Below are 19,751 nucleotides of genomic sequence, written 5' to 3'. Positions count from 1 at the left end.
TCCCTCCTCCTGCTTGGGCTGAGGACGTCTGTGGCTCCATGGTGGCCCCAAGGACGTCTGTGGCTCCATGGTGGCCCCGTGAGGGCAGCAGGCAGGGGCTGGCCCTGCCACCGCCTCCGTGTGACGGTGCTGCTGACGCTGGCAGCGTGGGCTGTGACGTGGGGCTGCGGGGGCTGCACCCCAGGGCCGGGCCAGCGGGCTGCGCCCCCTGAGAGCCTCATCAGTATTCCTGCTGCATGGCCGAGCTGGCTGCAGCTGGTTTGCAGAGCCTGGCAGCTCCAGCGTGGTCCTGACACAGCGCTTGGGGTGCTCCTGCAGCTGCGGGCAGGCTTGGCTCGGCTGCCATCCCTGGCACTGCACAGAGCCCCCTGCTCCAGCTGGGCAGCCCGTGCTAGGGCCCTGTGTGCCCCGCAGCCTGGCACAGGTGTTGTCACCTGTCCTGCGCTCTGTCCTGGCTGTCCCTGGCAGTGGTGCCTACCCTGCTCCGCTGCCCACAGTCCCACTGCCAGCTTGGCAGGCAGGGTGGCACCCTTGGGCACTGGCAGCCCTGGTGGCACGCAGGGCCTGGAGCTGGCTGGGCTCTTCACGTGCTCCTGGTGTGCCGCTGTACCTGCCCTCTGTGCGGGCACTGGGAGCTGTTGGGTTCCCTGCCAGGACCCTCCTTGCTCCCCCAGCTGCCGAGGCAATGCTGGTCTCCCATCCATGCTGGATGTGAGGGGCTGTGGGGGCCCCCAGCGTCAGGCCCTCTGCAGAGTGACAGCATTTGAACCCAGGAGGGATGGAGAGTGCCGGTGTCCCATCCTCCCAGCTGCCAGGGCATCTCCCTGGCAACAAAATCGCCCTATCTGCAGGTCTCTGGAGCAGCAATACTGTGTGTGTCTGGAGGAACCCAGGGCTACCAGTGCCCGTGGGTCAGGGAGAACAGTGACACCAGTCTCATGGGGTCTGGGGAGCACAGTGGAACATCTGACCATGGTTTAGACTCCTTTCCTTTTTCAGGGCTCCACCCTGAATGTCACACCAGGGCCAACCAGCACTGGAATGTTCCCTGGCTCTTAGACTCTTCTCATGCAGCTGTTGTTAAGCCTCTCATGGATTATATTAATTTCAGCCAGATGTTCATGGCCATAACATTTGTACCATGCATGTGACTCAGAGAAGGCCTGGTAAGGGACCAACTTGCTTCTGTCCCCAGGCACCTGCTCTGGGTCAGATTGCCAAAGCCCTGTTCCTTCCCAGCTCTGGGAGATGCTTCTGCAGCCCTGCATAGCCCTGGGGACTCTGGCCAAGCTGCTGCCCACCAGCAGCTTCTGAGCTAGTGAGCTGTCACCTGTCCTCTGCATTAGACATGGACACAGCTCCAGTCCAACCCAGTATGGTTATGGTGTGAGCTGCCAGAGGAGAGACATTAAAGGCACGTGGGGAGTTTCAGTGATGGCTGTGCTCAAAGCCTGGTGTTTTCTGGTCTCATTCTCAGAGCAGTTTCTCTGTCGGTGGAGGGCTGAGGCAGCTGGAGCCCATGTGTCACTGAGACTGGGGGGGTTTGAACCTGCCCTGGGATACAGATTCCCAGCCTGTGCAGGTGCCCTGCAGCCATCAACCCTAGGACTTGAATCTAAGGCTCCATTTTAGCCTATTTTAGACGTCTTTTGGAATAATGTCAAGGGGTTCACATCAATATATATATATATCAATGCACACAGGATTTGGAAACCTTTGCCATGAAATGGCCTAATTAGGTAAGAACAGTGTTAGGCTGTTGGTGTGGTATAGAGCAGTATCTTACTGGGGTGCAGTAGGACAGGTGTTGTAGCTGTATTTCTTCTTAGGCCAGTCAAGTGTTGTGCCCAGGTTCTGACTCTGAGTTTAAGAAAGGTGCAGACAAACTGCAGAGAATTGGGAATGCTTTAAAAACACTAATAGCTTTAAAAATATGACCCCTGGTAGGACAGAGAAGGGGTGTTGTCAGCTAAGGGGAACTCTTCATGTTTTCCAGTAGGTTTAATCAGAATTTGGATGGGATCAAAGGAGGAGGAAGAGCTGGAGCAGGAAGGAGGTCACAGGTGGAGGGAGCTTGAAGAGGTCGTGGTGCTGGAGGGTTCTTGGGGAGGTCGTAGGGATGGGTCAGACAGACCCTGTCAGGGGGATCCAGCATGTCCAGTCCTGCCTCAGCAGGCAGCACAAGGTGCATCATGTCTCCAGCAGACAGTTTGTGATTCAGCGACACCTCACAGCCAGAACCTGCCAGAATATTTTAAAAAGCTGAGACTCATGTGGAAGGGGAGCCATCTGGTGCCGTTGCAGTATGTGTTAAACCCAGGGTTTGGAAAGAGATGGATGTAGACGGTCCAGTCTCCCCACAGGAAGAGCTTTCCATCCCTGGGAGCACAGAGTTGTGCCAGGCACGGTGGACAGGAGCTGGCGAGGGCCCTGGCCTGGTACCTGTGCCTGAGGTGCCCCTGGCAGGTCGGCTCTGACAGCCTGTCCCCACAGCCAGCCCTGTCTGTGTTGAGGACTTTGGAAGCCATTCCCTGGTAATTGCTTCCTGCAGAGTTGCTGGTGGTGGCTGCAGTGCGGTGCTGACACGGGCTGGCAGATGCCGTGCGCGCGGGTCGGATCCCGTCTGGCAGCTCTGTGTTCCTGTGACCTTGGCACAGATGGCAGAGCTGCGGCTCCGCCGGGCTGGCGGCGCCTGCTGCTCCGTCCCGGGCACGTTGTCTGGGGAGGGAGGGCGGTGGGGTGTGCCCACCGTGTGCCCACGGGACACGGCCGTGGCGTGGGGACAGGCGGCTCTGAGCCACAGCTCCGTGCCTTGGCCAGCGGGTACCGGGGAGGGGAACCAGCATAGGGCTGGGGCTGACACCTGAGGGAAGAGCAGGACCGAAGCCCCAGGAGAGGGGGGAGTGGGACCTCTGCTCCTGCGTGCCGTGATGGGATCTGTGGTACTGACAGGGATGGGAGGGGAGTGGATGGTGGCATCTGTGGGTTTGGGAGAGGAGGGAGAAGGGAGAAGGAAGGGGCTTGGCCGAGGCGCTGGCTGTGCAGTAGGGAGGGGAAGAGCTCTAGGTGGAGTTTGGCTGTGTCTAAGGCCTGGGTGCATCCAGAAAACTGGAGAAATAAGGATGAGGCCTGCTGTGGAGGAGGATGAGGGTTCAAAGAAAAGGCACAGTCTGAGAAGGTGGTGGTGGGAGTTTGGAAGAGTCAAGGCAGCGGAGTCAAGACTCCTGTATAAGGAGGGGGAAAGGGAGGTGCTTGATGTTAAGGTGTTCCCTGGAGAGGCCTGGAGAAGCAGGAGAAGACCTCGGCTGGCTCACCAGACAGGGCTTTCAGTAAGGTAAAACTTGTTTTAGGGGGAGTCAGGCATCTTTTTTTTTCCTCCCCAGAGGGAGCACAGATCATACTTGCAATGTGAAGGAGGAAAGCCAGGGAGAGGGAAAAGGTGTGGAGGAAAAAGCAGGAGGAGGAAGAGAAGGAGGAGGAGGAGGAGCGCCCTGGGGTGATGCTGGAGACAGGGATTGCAGGCAGCAATGGGGGGTGCTGGGGAGGAGGTGGAGGAGGTACCACAGTCAGGACTCCAGTGGCCGAGGAGGAGGGTCAGTGCTTCGTGATGGTGGGTTTGGTCAGAGGAAATGACCGCCCTGGAACGAGACAGGAGTGAAGCTCTGGCTGAGGTGGTCACACTTCACCTGGTGCCCTCTGCCTCGGGCTCGGGGGAGCTCTGGAGGTCAGTGCTCCTGGGGCTGTGTGCTCCAGGCTGTGGGTGCTCCGGCTGCCCGGGCCCCTGGGTTTGGGTTTTCAGGTGTCCCCGAGCACAGGGCGGCTGTTGGGCATCACGCAGCTGCTGGGGGTTCGCTGCCCCATCGCAGGTTTGGGAAAGGTGAGGAGGCAGAAGGTAGCTGGGTCTGGTGCAGGGCCGGGCCCGGGGCTCCGGGCAGGAGAGGGGCAGCTCCGGGCCGGGACTGCGGCCGGGGAGGGCAGCGGGGGCCGCGGGGATGCTGCAGGGGCGGGTCGAGCCGGGGCCGCCGAAGGGATGGTTCGTGTTGTGCGGTGGCGGGATGCCGGTGCAGGGTGCGGTGGCGGGATGCCGGTGCAGGGACGTGCGTGTTTGTTTGGCGGTGGCGGGATGCCGGTGCAGGGACGTGCGTGTTTGTTTGGCGGTGGCGGGATGCCGGTGCAGGGATGTGCGTGTTGTGCGGTGGCGGGATGCCGGTGCAGGGACGTGCGTGTTTGGCGGTGCCGCCGCCGAGCCGGTGCCGCCGGGTCCCGCTGTCGCTGCCGGTGCCACGGGCAGCAGCGGCGAGCGGGGCCGCAGCGCCCCCTGGCGGACACGGCCGGCCCCGCGCCGCACCGGGGCCCCGCCGCCGACCCTGCCCGGCGATCGGTACCTGCAGGGGCCGGGCCGGTTCTGCTCCCGGTGAACGCCCCGGCGGGGCCCGGGCAGGTTCTGCTCCCGGCGCTCGGCGCCGCTCCGACGGGCTCCGGGCCAGTTCTGGTCCCGGTGAGCGCCACGGCGGGGTCCGGGCGGCCGGGCAGCGCCGCCGCTCCCTGGTGCGGGCTCCGCCGCGGGCGCTGGGCGACACCGAGCAGTAACAGGGACCGGCGCTGCTCTCTCTGTCCCGGGGCCGCAGCCCCGCGCCGCCCCGGGACGGCGCCGCCGCCGCTGCCCGTGCCCCGGACTCGGTGCCGTCGGTGCCCGCGGAGGGCGCGGCGGGCGGGGCGGCCCCGGCCCCCGCCCCATCCCCATCGCGGCCCCGGCCCGTTCCGGGGCGGGCCGGCCCAGCCCCGCGCTGGCGGCGCCGAGCACGGCCCGGACATGCGGGCGCGTCGTGGGAGCCCCGCGCCGGCGGCGGAGAGCGGTGGGGCCATGGGGCAGCCCCGCCGCTGACCATGGCCGAGGGCTGGCGCTGGGCCGGGCCGGGCCGGGGCGCCCCGCGGCCGAGCCCCCGCCGCGCCGTCAGCGTCTGCGAGTCGCTGGACTTGCAGGGCGTCCCCGCCGTCCAGGCCGCGCTCGGCGCCGCGCAGCAGCAGCGCCGGCGGCCCAAGAGCTTCTGCGCGGCGGGGAACGGGCTGCCCGGGGCGCTGCTGCCGCCGCCGCCCCCCGCCCGCGCCCGCGGCCGCCTCCTGGAGCTGCTCCGGCTGCGCTCGCCCCGCAGGCAGAGCCCCGAGGCAGAGGGCGACGGCCCCGACGAGGCGCAGCGCCCGCGGCCCAGCAGCATGACCTTCCTGCCCAGCGCCCGGCCGCCGCACCCCGCCGAGAGCCCCGGCTTCCTCCGGGGGGGCTCCCTGTGGGGCAGTCGCCGCTGGAACATCTTCGGGGGCAGCGGCTGGAGCGGCTCCGGCCCCAGGAAGAACTTCAGCTCCCTGCGGAAAAGCTTCAGTTTCCGCCTGCGCCGGGGCCACGAGCTGCGGCGCTCGGAGTCTGGGGGGCTCCTGCGCCCCACGCGCCTCCGCACCAAGAGCGAGGGTGATGCCAGCTCCCTGCACACCTGCCCCAGCAAGCGGGACCTGCTGTACCCGGAGCTGGCCAGGGTCGGGGGCCGGCTGCACACCGACCCCGTGCAGACGGGGGGACTCTGGAAGCTCCTCACGAGCCGCTTCCGAAGGCGAGAGCGTGGCAGCACTGGCAGCGTGTGCCCCAAGGATGCCCATGGCAGTGTTGAGCCTGCCCTCCTGGCTGGGGGTCCTCTGCGGGCTCTGGGTAAGTAAGCGCAGGAGCAGTGCTGGGCTGGTGAGAGCCCCTGTGCCGACGGCGCCTGCAGGGATGCGTGGCTGTGGCCTGTCCCAGCTGAGGTTCTGGGCTGTGTACTGGCACCTGGCTCTGTCCCGGTGCTCTGCAGGGTTTGCACTGGGCTGCAGTGAGCTGAGTGTTCACAGGGTCGTGTAATACTGCAGTGCCCAGTGCACCATCATCAATGGTGCAGGAGCAGCTGTGCTGTGGCTGCCTGGGAGGATGTGCTCTGACATCTGGTTCCCTTGCTGGCCACACACCTGGGAGTCAAGCATGTGTGTCACATGTCCTCCCTGCCCGGGTGGTGTCCACAACATTGGTGGAATGGGGAGAGGAGTGCAGTTGGACTCCCAGGCAAGTGGGACTGTTTGGGAGGTTGCCAGTGCAGAGGTTTGGAACAGCACAGGGGGTTGGGAGCCCAGAGATGTGCTTGCACCCCCTCTTTGTGAGTGGCTCCCTGGTGCCAGGCCTCGTCTGGGGGATGCTCAGCCCCAGCCACCCCTGCTAAGGTCCTGCCCTGGGGCTGAGCAGATTCCACGTGTTCGGGAGCACAGGGACCCTCCCCGGGTATGGGGCAGCCTGCAGAGAGCAGGCGTGGCATTACCGGTGATGGGACAGGGGACAGGTCCCAGCGGGGCTGGGCATTCACCGGGCACTGGCAGCTGGAGCAGCTCTCGGGTGTTCGACTCTCTGATGTTGGTGGGGAGTTCCCTGGCGCCAGGGCTTTGTGGGGCCTCAGCTGGGGCTGTGCTGGCTGTGCCTCTGTGCCCTGTCCCCTTCGGGCCCTGTGGAAGGAGCTGCAGGCGAGCCCTGTGTCCCGGCGGGGCCGGGAGGCGACAGCAGCATCCACAGCAGCATCCACAGCTTTTTAAGGCATGGAACGCACGGAGCTGGGGGCCGGGCCAAGCCCCGCCGCCGCTCCGGGGCCTCGCTGCGCTCATGGCTCTGCTCTGCATCTGGGTGCTTGGAGGCAGTTCTGTGCTCGGCTTGTGAGCCAGAGGGATGTCTTAGGGCTGGCGGGCTGTCCAGAGGAACCCACCTGCTCCCGAGGAACCTGGCTGCTCCTGAGGCAGCGGCTGTCCAGGGCAGCATCGCACCTGGACGTTCCCCAGGAGTGCTGGGCCGCAGAACTCGGCACAGGAGCAGCTCTGCAGCTGCGCAGGGAGCTCAGGGGGCCCCATCCTCTGTCCCTCGCTGTGCTCCAGGGGAGGGTTCTGGAGGCTCCAGGGGAAGGCTCTGGAGGCTCCGAGGGATGCGGGGCTGCCCGTGTGCCACGAGGCCGAGGCCGGCAGGCTGCTGGCTCCGGGGGTTCCGGTGCTGGCAGGGCAGCCCGGGCTGTGTGCCGCCCCGGCTGGGTGGCGGGAGGTTCCCAGGAGAGGGGAGGCTGCGCTCATGGCTGGGGAATGTGGGTGTATGCGGGCAGGGAGGGCCGGGCCCTGCCCCTGCAGCGGGGCCTGTTCCTGCTTGCCGCTTCCAGTGGGAGCTGCGCCAGCGGCAGCCGGCCCGGCGGCCGCGTTCCCAGAGAGGCAGCCCAGGTTGAGCACTTGGTTGGCGTCCTTGCCTCTCACCTGGCTCCTCCATGAGACAGGTAGGAGCTCCCTTTGGATCCATCTTTGGGAGACCCTGCGGAGGCTTCTGTGCGGAGCGGTGTGGGCAGCTTGGGATCCCTGCAGCGGTGACCAGCCAGCTCATGCAGGACCACTGCTTCTTGCAGGGATTAGTGTTTGCCACTGTGGCTCATGCTGGAGGCAGAAGCTCGGGGATTGACGTCTCCTGGCAGGAGCCCCTGGCGCTGCAGAGCTCACACCGCGTTCAGTCACACTGAGAACACCATTCATTACCTGCCTGGTGCCTGCACAGTCCCTGTACCCACTAACCCTGTGTCCTCCTGGGGACAGTGAGGTGTAAAAAGGCAGTGGTGAAATCTGCACAGTAAAGTAGCTGCTGCTTGTCCTCTCTTGTGCCCCATCTCCCCGTTGTCTCCCTGCTCAGAGCGTTGGTCCGTCGGTCTCCTCCGGTGGGAACTGTGGGTCTCTGAGCCAGGCTGGAGGGGCTCAGCCTTAGTGCTGCTGCCACGGGGCTGCTCAGGAGGTCTCTGCCCCATTCCTGTTCCAGTCTTGCAGGCCCACGGTGTTCCAAACACCTGCTTGATGTCCCACAAACTTTGATGCTCTTTGTGGGCGCTGCCCACCCTGCCCTGGGAAAGCTGCTGGTGCAGCCCCAACTTGCCCTCCTGGGGGGTGCAGCTGCAGCTGCGGTTATCAGCTCTTGGAAAAGCTGGATGTAGGAGTCCCGGCAGAGAGCCAAGCCAGCACTCTCTCTGTTTCCAGAACCTGCAGTGGTTTGTTTATGGCACGCTGTGATACCCACCCTGCACCACGATCTGCATCCAGATAGACCCACAAGAGCCAGGGGGTCGCTCCAAGTGCTGCTCCCAGCCCTGGAGGGGTTCGGCTGGCATTGAGCACACACGGAGGTGATGGGGGATTCCAGGGCTTGCTACCCAAAAGAGACACAAAGAACTGATCCTTGTGTAATGAGCAATGGAGGGCAACAGCCCTAGGGACTAGGGAGCAAAGTCAACACAGAGTCCAGCCAGCTTGGACTGACCCAGGCGATCATGGTCAGTGGTTCAGAGCATTTCTAGGTATCCAGGTGTTGGCTGGTGCCATTCCAGAGAGGCTCTCTAATAGGTATGGTCTTGGGAAGACTGGACTGTTTTGGAGTTGGAGTTGTCCCTGTGCATGAGGGGACTGTGTGACGGGTACAGCATCTCTGATGGCTCAGGAGGTACTCCTCATCTGAGGGAGCAGCATGGAGCTGTGTCAGGGAGGTTTAGTTGGCTATCAGGAAAGAGTTCTTCTCCCAGAGGGTAGCTGGGCACTGAACAGGCTCCCTAGGGAACAGTCATGGCCCCAAGGCTGCCAGAGCTCAGGGAGCATTTGCACAGTGCTCTCAGGCACAGGGTGGGATTGTTGGGGTGTCTGTGCAGGGCCAGGGATGAGACTTAATGATCCTTGTGGGTCTTTTCCAGCTCGGGATGTCCGTGATTCTGTGATCACAGCCATGTCCCCTCTCCCAGAGAGATGCCCTGCTTTTTGATGTTCTTTAAGGTACCTCCCTTTACTGTCGTGTGTGGAGTACTGGTGTGCAGGGCATGTCAGGGAAGGCTTCTGAGAGAACACGGGCTGTTTTCTCAGGGATTGGGTGAAGTTTGCATAGTGAGTTGGGTAGGTCATGATAAATATCACCTCGTGTTGGTACTTGCCTTGGTTGAGCTGGGAGTGTTGGTGAGAGGCAGAGGTGTCATGGTGGGGTTAGAGATGCCTCGGATGCTGAGGCCAGTCTGGTGTCTGCACTTTGGAAAAGCTTCTGGAGGTGTCAGGGAGGGAGCTGTTGGGACAGTACTCTGGAGGGCTCAGTTCTTAGGACAGGGTCAGAGGGTGCAGTGGGTGCAGAGCTGTCTGACTGCAGCCACGGGCAGCCTTAGGGAGAGGGAACCCTGTGCCTTCACCCTGCCAGGGCTCGTGGGGCTGCACAGCTGCAGCTGAGGCACATTGGGAACAGGTTTTTGCTGCTGAGGTAGATCCCCACAGAGGGCTGTGATGGGAGGTTGAGTTACCTTCTTTCCATGCCACTCTCTGCTGTGTTTTCCCTTCCAACAGACCCTGTCCCACCATCACAGTAAGAGTTTGGTCTGGGCCTTTGGCAGTGTTTGGATGGGGGCTGGAGAGCAGCAGGTGCTGAGAGGTTTCTGGATCTTCCAGACTCTGCACTGACCTCAGAGCACAGTGACACCAGCTGCTGCCTCCCGTGCATGCTGACCAAGCAAGGGTGGCAGTTCCTAAGTGTGCCCTTTCCCAGAGAGACACAGCATTGTCCCCTTTTGTTGCTGCAGAGTGTTTAAAGCTCTGCTGAGAGAATCCTCACCAAGGTCATGTCCTGCAGTGGGTTCCCGTGCTGGCTCAGTGCTGACTGGAGCGCTGGCTATGCCTGTGCTGGTCCTTGACCTGCAGAAATCCCCCTCCTGCCAGCATTGCTGGGGTAGAGGCTTTATCAGCCTGGCCTGGGAGGGGTGGCTGTGCCCAGGAAGGGTGGCTGTGCCCAGGCTGTGCCTCCCTTTGATCTCTGGTCAGGTGGGTCCGTTTGTGTGGCCGCAGTGGTGGCCACAGGTGGCCTCGGTTTGTGTGGCCTCTGCTGTGTTTGCACAGCCTCTGACCTGGTTTCAAGGCTGGGTTTAGTGTCCAGGGTTGCAGTGTCCAAGGGAGCTCCAGCATGGCTTGGATAATGGGTTGGTTAATTATTACTTGCTGTGTGGGGAGGCAGATGTGTCTGGCACTGGCGCTTCTGGAGCACAGGGTAGATGAACCTGCTGTGCATCATCTGTGGAGCAAGCAGCTGGGCTGAGGAGTTGAATTTGGCTGGCCAGCCCCTTTCTCCTGCCAGCCTCCCTGGCATGTGGGTGCTGGGAGCTGTGGTTGTGTGGCTGAACCCCTCCAAGCTGTTGTCAGGGCACAGGGAGCCACGGTGTCCGAGCTCCATGATGGAGGGTGCTGATCCTGCCTCCTTGGTGCACACCACTGCTGTCCCACAGCTGGGATCTGCTCTGTGGGTCCTGAAGGTGTCCAGGACGACCAGCTGACCAAGGGACATCAGATACAGAGTGCCTCCTTTAAGTCCCTCTTCTCTTCTGCATGGCAGGGTCTCTGCCCACCCCACCTCCCAAATTTCCACTTTCTGCAGTAGAGCTGCCTGTGCCAGGAAACCTCCATCAACAGAAGCTTCTGGGGAGTAACAGAATTGTCCTGAATTTCCTTTTCCCAGGCCAGTCTGGACTGATCTCCTCTTGTATGGTTGTGTCGTGGAGCCAAGGATGCTGTTGGGCTGTGCTGAAGCTCTTGGTATGACAGTGGTTCCCTGAGCCCACTGCTTCGGTTTTGGAGGTCAGGTGGACCTGGGGAAGGTGTTGAACTGCAGCACGGACAGCCTGGTCCCCTCTCTGTGATTTAATAACAAGGAGAAGGTGCAGGAAGAGTGACCAGGTGTATTTTCATCTGGAATTGCAGGTGGTGCAGCCAGTCCAGCAGTGAAGCTATGCAGTAAATCGTGACTCCTGGATGGTACAGACCCCCGTGCTCAGTGGGAGGTGTCTCCTGCTGGAGGCAGTCCCTGCAGAATGGGCTGGCACCGGGGACCAGGAGCTGCAGGGAGGGTGCTCTGCGCACCTGCAGGCTTTGGGTGGTGCCCCAGCCCCGTCAGGCTGCTGGGGGCTCACTGTGTGTTTGTTTCCACACGGTCACAGCTTCACCCAGGGCACCACGGGGGCCTTGTGCCCGCGGGCTGGGCACCCTGGGCTGTCAGTGCCACACGTGCCAGCTGTGTCACCAGGAGCAGTGGGTGGCCCAGGCTGCCCTTCAGGCCTGGCACATGCTGGCATGGGCAGACAGGTGTGCCTGGTGCTCGGGTAAGGTGGGCTAACAGGAGTGAGGAGCGGGGTGTGTTGTGGGGCTGAGTACAGTGCTCTCAGCCTTGTGTTGTCAGCTTTTATTTGTGTTAAGCTTTACTCAGGGGCCTTCTCAGCACATCAGAAATCAAAGTGTTGCAAGCTCTTGAACCTGGGTTAAAAACCAAGCCAGGATCTGTTGGGATGGTTGGTGCAGGAGGCAGCTGGCAGTTTGTCCTGGTCATCCTTGAGCAGATCCAGAGAGCCCAGCCAGCCCTGTCCAGGGCTCTCCCTGCCTCTCCTCCTTCCCAAGGCCAGTCACCGAGTGTGTGTGCCTTGTGCTCCAGTCAGAACCTGCCAAAAGCCTGTCGTGTGTAGTGAAACAGCACCTGTGTGTGCTGCCTGCTCCCTTCAGGCCTGGATGGTGCTTTATCTGTCACATTACCTGCCAAAGAGGCTGAGCAGGGCAGAAGTCCCAGGTGGAGGTGACAGCTATTTTTAGACCCAGTGATGCAGTTGGAAATACAGGTGTGCTGTTGCCTTTTGGAAAGGGCTCAAAAATGTATCATTTTCCTCCTGACTGATGAATTGTTCTAATAAAAACATTACCTCTGCCTAAAAAAGGAAAGGGCAGGTGAAAGACACCGCAGAGAAATGATTCCTCAGGAAGGCTATAAATAACCTGGTGTCCCTGCAGCAGGCTTGGGGAGTATTTGTCTGGAACTCCTGGAAAAGGAGTGTTCCTAAGTCAGCCATGGAAGGTAAAACTCCAGGCAGGAGCACCATGTTCACACCTTTCTTGAACATGATGGGTGAATGTTGCAGGTGCTGGTGTCCCCAAAACAGGGACAAGGGCCAGGTCATGGTTTGTTGCCTTGTGCTCTCAGAGCAGCTTAGGCAGCCCTCTGGCAGTGGGAGCAGGAGTGGGCTCTCCCCATGGCTGTGGGCTGCCCAGCAAGGTGACAGAGGTGAGATGGAGCTTTATTCTGGAGATGGAGGAAGAGCTGGTGCTGTTGTGTGTCCAGCCTCCCCTGAGGAGTTAGGAGGGCTGGAACAGGAGCTGGGGTGAGGGCAGGCACTGGGGGGCTCTGGCAGGGCTGCGGGGCCCAGTGCTGCCCCCAACACAAGATAGATGCTCCAAGGCTGGAGCCCCTCTGGAGCCAGGCTGGGAGAGCTGGGAATGCTCCCCTGGAGAGGAGGAGGCTCCTGGGAGAGCTCAGAGCCCCTGGCAGTGCCTGGAGGGGCTCCAGGAGAGCTGGAGAGGGACTGGGGACAAGGCATGGAGGGACAGGACCCAGGGAATGGCTCCCAGTGCCAGAGGGCAGGGATGGATGGGAGATTGGGAATGAGGAATTGTTCCCTGGCAGGGTGGTTTGGGTACTGCTGGAGCAGGCACTAGGAGTTGTGGGGTTGGGGCTGCTGGGGCACATCTGGAGCCACCCTCCCTGTGGCCTCGGGTGACACTGGAGCAGTGGCAGTGCCCAGGTCACCGTGTTTGATTGCTGCCTGCTTTTGGGTCTGGTGGATTTGCTGCTTCCCTTCTGAGCCATCTGACATTCCTATTCCTGCAGTAGTCTGTGGCCACAGATTTGGCAGGTTTATTAGAGGCTCCTGAAGGTGTAGAGCTCCCACAGATTTCTGCCCTCCAAAAATCCTTTCTGTTTGTGTGTGATACACATGCAGGAGGTGCTGCTCCTGTGGTCCTGCCCTGGAGCTGGTGTTGGATGGAAGGTCTGACCTGGCCAAGGCGAGTGAGGGACTGAGGTTTGTCAGGGGGGCTGCTGGCCGCCCCTGGCACTCAGGATGTCCTCCAGGCTCCTCCTGCTCCTCCTCCAGACGCTCTGTGGCAGGGTGGGCGTGTTTCCCCAAGCCGTGCTGGGTTCCTGCAGCCTCTGTGAGCCTATTGCAGCATGCTGCCGGCTCCACAGTGTGCAGAACTGCTGTGTTTGTGTTCGGTCAGGAGGTGGCTGGTACCGTGCTGGAGCTGCAGCGCCGCGCGTGCCGAGGGCAGGGCTCGGGGCGCTGCCTCTGCCCTCAGCTCCGGGGCTTGTGCTCCCCGAGAGGGCGTCTGCTCCCCAGTGCTTCCCTTGTCCCCTGTGCCTCGGGGCAGGGCTTGCTGAGGGGTTTGTGCTCCTGCAGGGCTGAGGGGAGGGCTCCAGCAGTGGCGCCTCTTTGCCGCCTTGGCTCGGCCGCTGCTCCCGGCTGCGGGCTGGGTCCTCCTGCAGCTCGGTGTCTCTGGAGCAGAACCATTTATCTGCCTGGAGGGAGGCTGTAGCAGCATCCTTGCTGGGATCTTGGGGGTAACCTGATGATTTCTTCCCTCTGTCTGCAGATTCATTTGTGAACAGCCAGGAATGGACCCTGAGTCGCTCGGTGCCTGAGCTGAAGGTGGTGAGTACTTGTGGCTTGTGCCTGGGATACCCCTGGATCCCCAAATCCTCAAGAAAACCCTGCATTTTCGTGTGGCCAGGTGGAAGCACACAGAGGCTTCAGCCTCAGAAGGGAGAGGGGAGATGAGGCTGCTGCCATGCCAGGGAAGGACTGGTGTATCTCAGCTGAAGCTGCAGGTGTTTCAGTGATCGATTCCTCCCTCTGCCCTTCCTGTGCTCTCTGTGCCAACCCTCAGCTCTCTCCTTACAGGCTCCTGGCGTGTGCCCTTCTGTTCTGTCTCCCTTCAGCTTTTGCAAGATTAACTTTTTTCAATGTTAGTCCAAGAAACAAAAGAACAAAATTCTTCTTGCAAAACATTCCAGCACTGTCCTGCCTCAGTGTCTCTACCTGCAGTTAAGTGAGAATCAAACCAAACTTCAAATATTTGTTAGTTTACCTGTGAAATGCATTTTAAAAACATTCTCACAGCTGTTTGGGTGTTGCTGCCTGATGTTGGGGTTCTGCAAGGCTGCAGAGCCATGCTGCCAGCTAAACATCCTAAAGCTCTTAGTTCTTCCTCAAGTGGCACAGCCCTTTCCCCAGGTTTTGCTTGACCTCTGGGGATCTCTGTTGCTCCAGGATTTGATCTGGCCAAAGCAGCTCTTCTAAAAACCCAGAGGCCTTTCGGAGTCCTAGTTTAGAGTGACAGAATCATTTGGGTTGGAAAAGCCTCTGGAGATCTTTGAGTCCAGCTGCTTCCCCAGCACTGCCAAGGCCATCACTGACTGTGTCCCCAGGTGCAGCATCCACACAGCTTTTAAATTCCTGCAGGGATGGGGACTCCACACCTGCCCTGGGCAGCTGGGCCAGGGCTGGACAGCCCTTTCCAGGTAGGAATTTTCCCTCTACCCACCTTGAGCCTGCCAGGAAAGCAGAGGGACTTGGGACAAGAGCCTGGAGTGACAGGACAAAGGGGAATGGCTTCCCATGGACAGAGGGCAGGGTTAGATGGAATATTAGATGAGATGGAAAGCGTTCTTCCCCCTGAGAGTGGTGAGGCCCTGGCACTGGTTGCCCAGAGAAGCTGCCCCGTGATCCCTGGCAGTGTCCAAGGCCAGGCTGGATGAGGCTTGGAGCAACCTGGGGTAGTGGGAGGTGTCTCTGTCCATGGCAGGGAGTGGAGCTGGATGATTCTGAGGGTCCCTTCGAGGAGAAGCCCCTCTGGGATTCCGTGGTTGTGTGGCTATTGTGGGCAGAGCACAGTGGCAGGGAGGGCTCGGGCAGAGGCTGGGCTGTTCCATTCCATTGTCCCTGAGATGGGCACAGCCCCTGCCCAGCAGGGCTCTGGAGATGCAGCTGCAGGACAGGCAGGGTTGCAGCCCAGCCCGTGCTCTCTGTGTTGTCACCTGTGTTGGGGTCTGTGGCTGCTCTGAGGGGTGGCACATGGGGCAGAGGTGAGGGTGTGCCCATGGGAGCCATTGGTCAGTGCTCCCTGCTCCTGCCCCGTGCTGGCTCTGCTGGCACCAGGAGCTGGCACACGGGCGCTGTGCTGGGCTCTGCCAGCACGGTCTGTGCCGCACAGGCCATGGGGCTGGTGCCTCTCTGCTTCTCACAGGGAGCACGTGCCTGGCCCAGGGCAGCGGGAGCTGGAGAACCTGCCTGGTGGTGACTCACCTGCCAGGCTCATCCCCGTGCCTGGAAAAGTTTGGCTGTAAACTTCCCTGGTGGCAGAGGCAGCTTTAGTGTTCGTAGCCACTCCTCACCTCACATCTTCTGGCACTGGTGTGGCCATGTGAGTGCAGCTGAACCATTAAGGCTGGAGAAGCACTCTAAGGTCATCAAGTCCAACTATCAGCCAGCACCACCACCGTGTTCACCACTAAACTATATCCTCAAGTGCCACTCCATGTTTTTTGAACACTTCTGGAGATAGTGACTTGGTTCACCTTCAGCTGAAGGTGACCGCTTCTCTTTTTGTGGAAAAGGGATACCTGATATCCAACCTAAACCTTCCCTGATGCAATTTGAGGATGTTACCTCTTGTCCTGTTGTTAGTTACTTGGGGTCAGAGCCCAATCCCCACCTGGCTGCACTCTCCTGTCGGGGAGTTGTGGAATGAGAAGGTTCCCCTTGAGCCTCCTTTTCTCCAGGCTGAGCCCCTCCCTCAGCCAATTCTCATCAGACTCGTGCTCCAGATCCTCCAGTACAGACCTGGTCCCACAAATAAGCAGCATTAAATGGTCAGGAGGACACTGTCAACGAGCCGAGCTGGGCTGTGACTGACCATCCTGGCTCACCCACCTGCATTTCATGGCCAGTCTGAGGGTGCTGCAGTCAGATGTGCTTCCACCCAATTCCATTTGGTGCTCATAGCTTTCTGCTGTGTTGGTTGAACATTGGTGCTGGGTGTTTCCGTGTGGGTGGCACCATCTCCCATCCTGGGAGGTGCACGTAGTGCTGCCGTGGTGCTGGTGCCTCAGGCACGAGCACATGCTGGGCCTGCACCCAACGTGGAGCTCTCTCTACTCCCCTTCACTGGCAGCTGCTGTCCAGAGCTCAACACCCCAAAACTGGGCTGCTGTGGGCTGGGGAAGAGGTTTCTCTCCTTCTGAATTGACTTGGGATGGCTAGTGTTCCCTGAGGAGCTGATGTGGCTCTGACAGGGCTGTGCCCGTTCAGGTGAGGACAGCAGCGCTCAGAGCCCTCTGCCCAGGTGGCTGTGCCCGTTCAGGTGAGGACAGCAGTGCTCAGAGCCCTCTGCCCAGGTGGCTGTGCCCGTTCAGGTGAGGACAGCAGTGCTCAGAGCCCTCTGCCCAGGTGGCTGTGCCCCAGTCTCAGCTGCTCTCTGCCTGGCTGAGCCCAGGGGCCATCCCCTGGCCTCCCACCCAGCACTGGGCTGGGTGACACCATCCCTGTGTCCTCTCTCTCAGGGACACCTCTGCCTCTCATCTAAGTGTGCCCCAGCACTGGTGCTGTCACCCCTCGGGGAGGGCCTCGTGTCCACGTGCTGGGCACACAGGTGACACATGCATCTGTTCCAGGGCATCGTGGGGAACCTGTCCAGTGGCAAGTCAGCCCTGGTGCACCGCTACCTGACCGGCACCTACGTGCAGGAGGAGTCTCCAGAGGGTAAGCTCTGCTTCCCAGGGTGCCTGGGATGGGCTGGGATCGCTCCTCTCCGTGGTGCCGAAGGTGACGCCAGTCCCTGCGCCTCCTCCCCTGCCATGGGGCTCTGCACCCCCCCAGCCCTCGTTTGGGGTGTCCCGTGCTTGCCCCCCTGTTACTGACCAGCAGCTTTGCTCCCCAAGGTGGCCGGTTCAAGAAGGAGATCGTGGTGGATGGTCAGAGCTACTTGCTGCTGATTCGAGATGAAGGCGGCCCCCCTGAGCTCCAGGTAGCACACCTGTCCTCCCTGGGGTCCCTTCCCGCCCATCCTGCTGGAGGTGGTGGCTGGGGGAGGTGGTGCTGGCTGAGCCCGGGCTGTGGCTGCCCTTGCTGGGCAGCTGGCCCGGATGTCCATCTGTCCGTCCGTGCTGTAATCCTGCCCCGTCTCTTCAGTTTGCTGCCTGGGTGGATGCAGTGGTGTTTGTCTTCAGCCTGGAGGATGAGATCAGCTTCCAGACCGTCTACAACTACTACCTGCGGCTCTGCAGCTACCGGAACACCGCCGAGGTGCCCATGGTGCTGGTGGGCACACAGGGTGAGGACGGTGCCCGGCTTCCCCCAGCCCAGCTTCCCCCAGCCCAGCCCAGCCCAGCCCAGCCCAGCCCAGCCCAGCCCAGCCGCGGGCAGGAGCACTGCTGCTGTGTCCTGCTGGCTCTGTGGGCACGGGGTGCTGGCCCCAGAGCACACGGTGCTGGCCCGGGGTGCTGGCCTGAGAGTGCAGGGGTTGTCCTGGTCTGTGAGCCTTCCTTGGGGCTGAGGGACAATGCTGGGGCCCCGGCCCAGGGCCCTGAGGAGGGAGTTCCTCCTCACACCATCTCAGCTTCCCCACTGGGAGCTGCTTCATCCCATGGAGCCACTTTGCTCTGGAAATGGCATGATACCCTGGTGCTGCCTCCCCCAGCTCTGCCAGCACAGGCAGCAGGCAGCTTGGGGTGAAGAGCTTCTGTGTGACAGTAGAGAGCAGGAGCAGGACATGAATGTAGGGAAAAACTGTCCTGGCAGGACAATTCTGAGCACTGTGTGACCTGTTCCTGGCCAGGAAGAAGCTCTGAGGCCAGGAAAACAGGCAGGAGCAGTGGGAGGGAGTCACAGAGGGTCTGCTCCAGACCCCCATATTAAAAGCAAAACAAAGTTGTTAAAGTTTGGATATTTAGAGATCGTGGAATGAATTTTAGGACTGAGTGATCTTGGCTCAGGAATGGGGTGGCAGCATGCACTGTGGAGGTGCAGGAGTGGGACAGATAATGGGGTAGTGGCCATTGTTGTCCCAGACACAGAACCAGGTGAGGTCCTAGCCTTGGTACAGGCACACAACCATCTGGAGGGCTTCCTCACAGGGCAGGTCCCAGTTCTACCCCACCTGTGAAGGTTTGTTCACAGCCCCCACTTGTCCCTGGCTTGTCTTTAGGGAGTTGGATTCCTCTTTGGAAAGAAGTTTTTCCAAAACAGGCAAGCACTTGGTGGCTGTCTGGGATACAAACTGAGCCTGTATTTTAGAGCTGTCCAGGAATTCCTTGGCTGTGGAGACATCCCAGCAGAGTTGACTTACTTGTTAAACCAGGAGGATTTCTCCCTTGGATTCTTTAACATGTAGAGCTTGGCCATAAGCCCTAAAATGTTGGAGACTGACAAATCAATTTTATTTGGCAGCTGGGGCTGCCTGGCCTTGGTCCCCACACCTCCCAGAGGTGTTCTGCCTCTGTCTTGCTGAAGTGTTGGTGGCTGGGTGCTTTGGGGAGTTGAGTCAAGTTAATTTACAGAGATTCATCCATTTTTCTATGGATGAATCTCTGTAAATTCTTTGTGATCACAGGCATTTGTGGGACAGTGCTGTGGAGGTGGTTCCTCTGTGTGACGAGAGGGAGGGAGGCCAGAAGTGTGGTGGGACCCCTGGATGGGTGGGACAGGCTCCTTTGCCTTCCAGCCCCCTGTGCCTTTGGTTTGCAGATGCCATCAGTGCCACCAACCCGCGCGTCATCGACGACTCCCGGGCGCGGAAGCTCTCCAATGACCTGAAGCGCTGCACCTACTACGAGACCTGTGCCACCTACGGCCTGAACGTGGAGAGGGTCTTCCAGGATGGTAACTGCAGCCCCTCAGGGCTCTGGGCACGGTGGGGCCTCACAGAGGGCTCTGTGCTGCCCTGGGAGCAGGAAGCAGCGCCTGCACAGCTGGGTGGGGCAGCTGTTCCTCATGGGAACAGTGTAAGAGAGCATTCCTGCCCGGGCTTGGAGAGGGGGCTGCAGCACAGTCATGCTCAGGGAACCTGCATCATCTCCTGGGGCTTGCAGTCTGCTTAAATTAACTTAAATTAACTCCCCTAAAGGGGACTGTGTGTCCCTCTAGTGACAGGACAAGGGGGACTGGCCTGGAGCTGATGGGATGAGGTGTTTCTGGAGTGGGTGAGAATTCTTCCTAGTGAGCACTGGTGGGTCATGATGCAGCTGGTTTGAGATCTTGTGGAGTCCTGGCAGTCACAGACTCTGTGAGGACCTTGCCTCACATGGCAATCCAGTTTCCATCAGATTTGTCTTTATATGATTCCTGCACCCCAGATCCCAGCAGACCTGCCCCGGGCAGGCTGGCAAGGATGTCCAGTTCCCACAGCAGGAGCACCAAGAGCTGCTTTCAGGGCCGAGGTTGCCTGTTTGCCTGTGCTGGGTGGAGTGTGTGCTGCACCTCTGTTTGTAGAGAGCCCTTCCCTGCCACCATCCTGGGTCACAACCAGTGGCCACCGACCTTTCTGGGGAGCAGGTCCATGTGCTGGCACGAGAGCTTGAGGGAGTGACCACTCTGCCCCGTGCTGTTCACAGGCAGCTCTAAACACACGTGCACGTGGTGCTGCAGAGTGTGGGGATGCTCCAGGACAGACAAAGTGGTGTCTCCATCTTCACCCACTGCCCAGGGATTCTCCAAGAGCTGGGTGGCCCTGGCTGTTGTGCCACCACAGCTCAGCAGGAGCAGCAGACCCTGTTCCTCAGAGCGCGCCTTGGTGTCTGCTCTGTGGCCTGGAGCTGGGCTGAGCTGGGTCTGGTCTGAGCACGT

General features: G+C 60.6%; 1 protein-coding gene across 2 annotated transcripts in view; it reads left to right on the top strand.

The window, feature by feature from the left end:
• The window catches only part of AGAP3 (ArfGAP with GTPase domain, ankyrin repeat and PH domain 3), a 114,297-nt gene that overhangs the window by 26,979 nt on the left and 67,567 nt on the right, over window positions 1–19,751 (top strand). For both annotated transcript variants that reach the window (XM_036398430.2, XM_036398437.2), the window contains exons 2-6: window positions 13,504–13,562; window positions 16,583–16,670; window positions 16,850–16,935; window positions 17,100–17,241; window positions 18,654–18,788. In XM_036398430.2, the coding sequence (XP_036254323.1) occupies window positions 13,504–13,562; window positions 16,583–16,670; window positions 16,850–16,935; window positions 17,100–17,241; window positions 18,654–18,788 (510 nt within the window). The remainder of the gene's footprint in view (window positions 1–13,503; window positions 13,563–16,582; window positions 16,671–16,849; window positions 16,936–17,099; window positions 17,242–18,653; window positions 18,789–19,751) is intronic.

Source organism: Molothrus ater, chromosome 1, assembly GCF_012460135.2.
Source record: "Molothrus ater isolate BHLD 08-10-18 breed brown headed cowbird chromosome 1, BPBGC_Mater_1.1, whole genome shotgun sequence".
Lineage (NCBI taxonomy): Eukaryota > Metazoa > Chordata > Aves > Passeriformes > Icteridae > Molothrus > Molothrus ater.
Note: the sequence above shows the minus strand (reverse complement) of the source record. Positions and strands in the feature narration are given on the sequence as shown.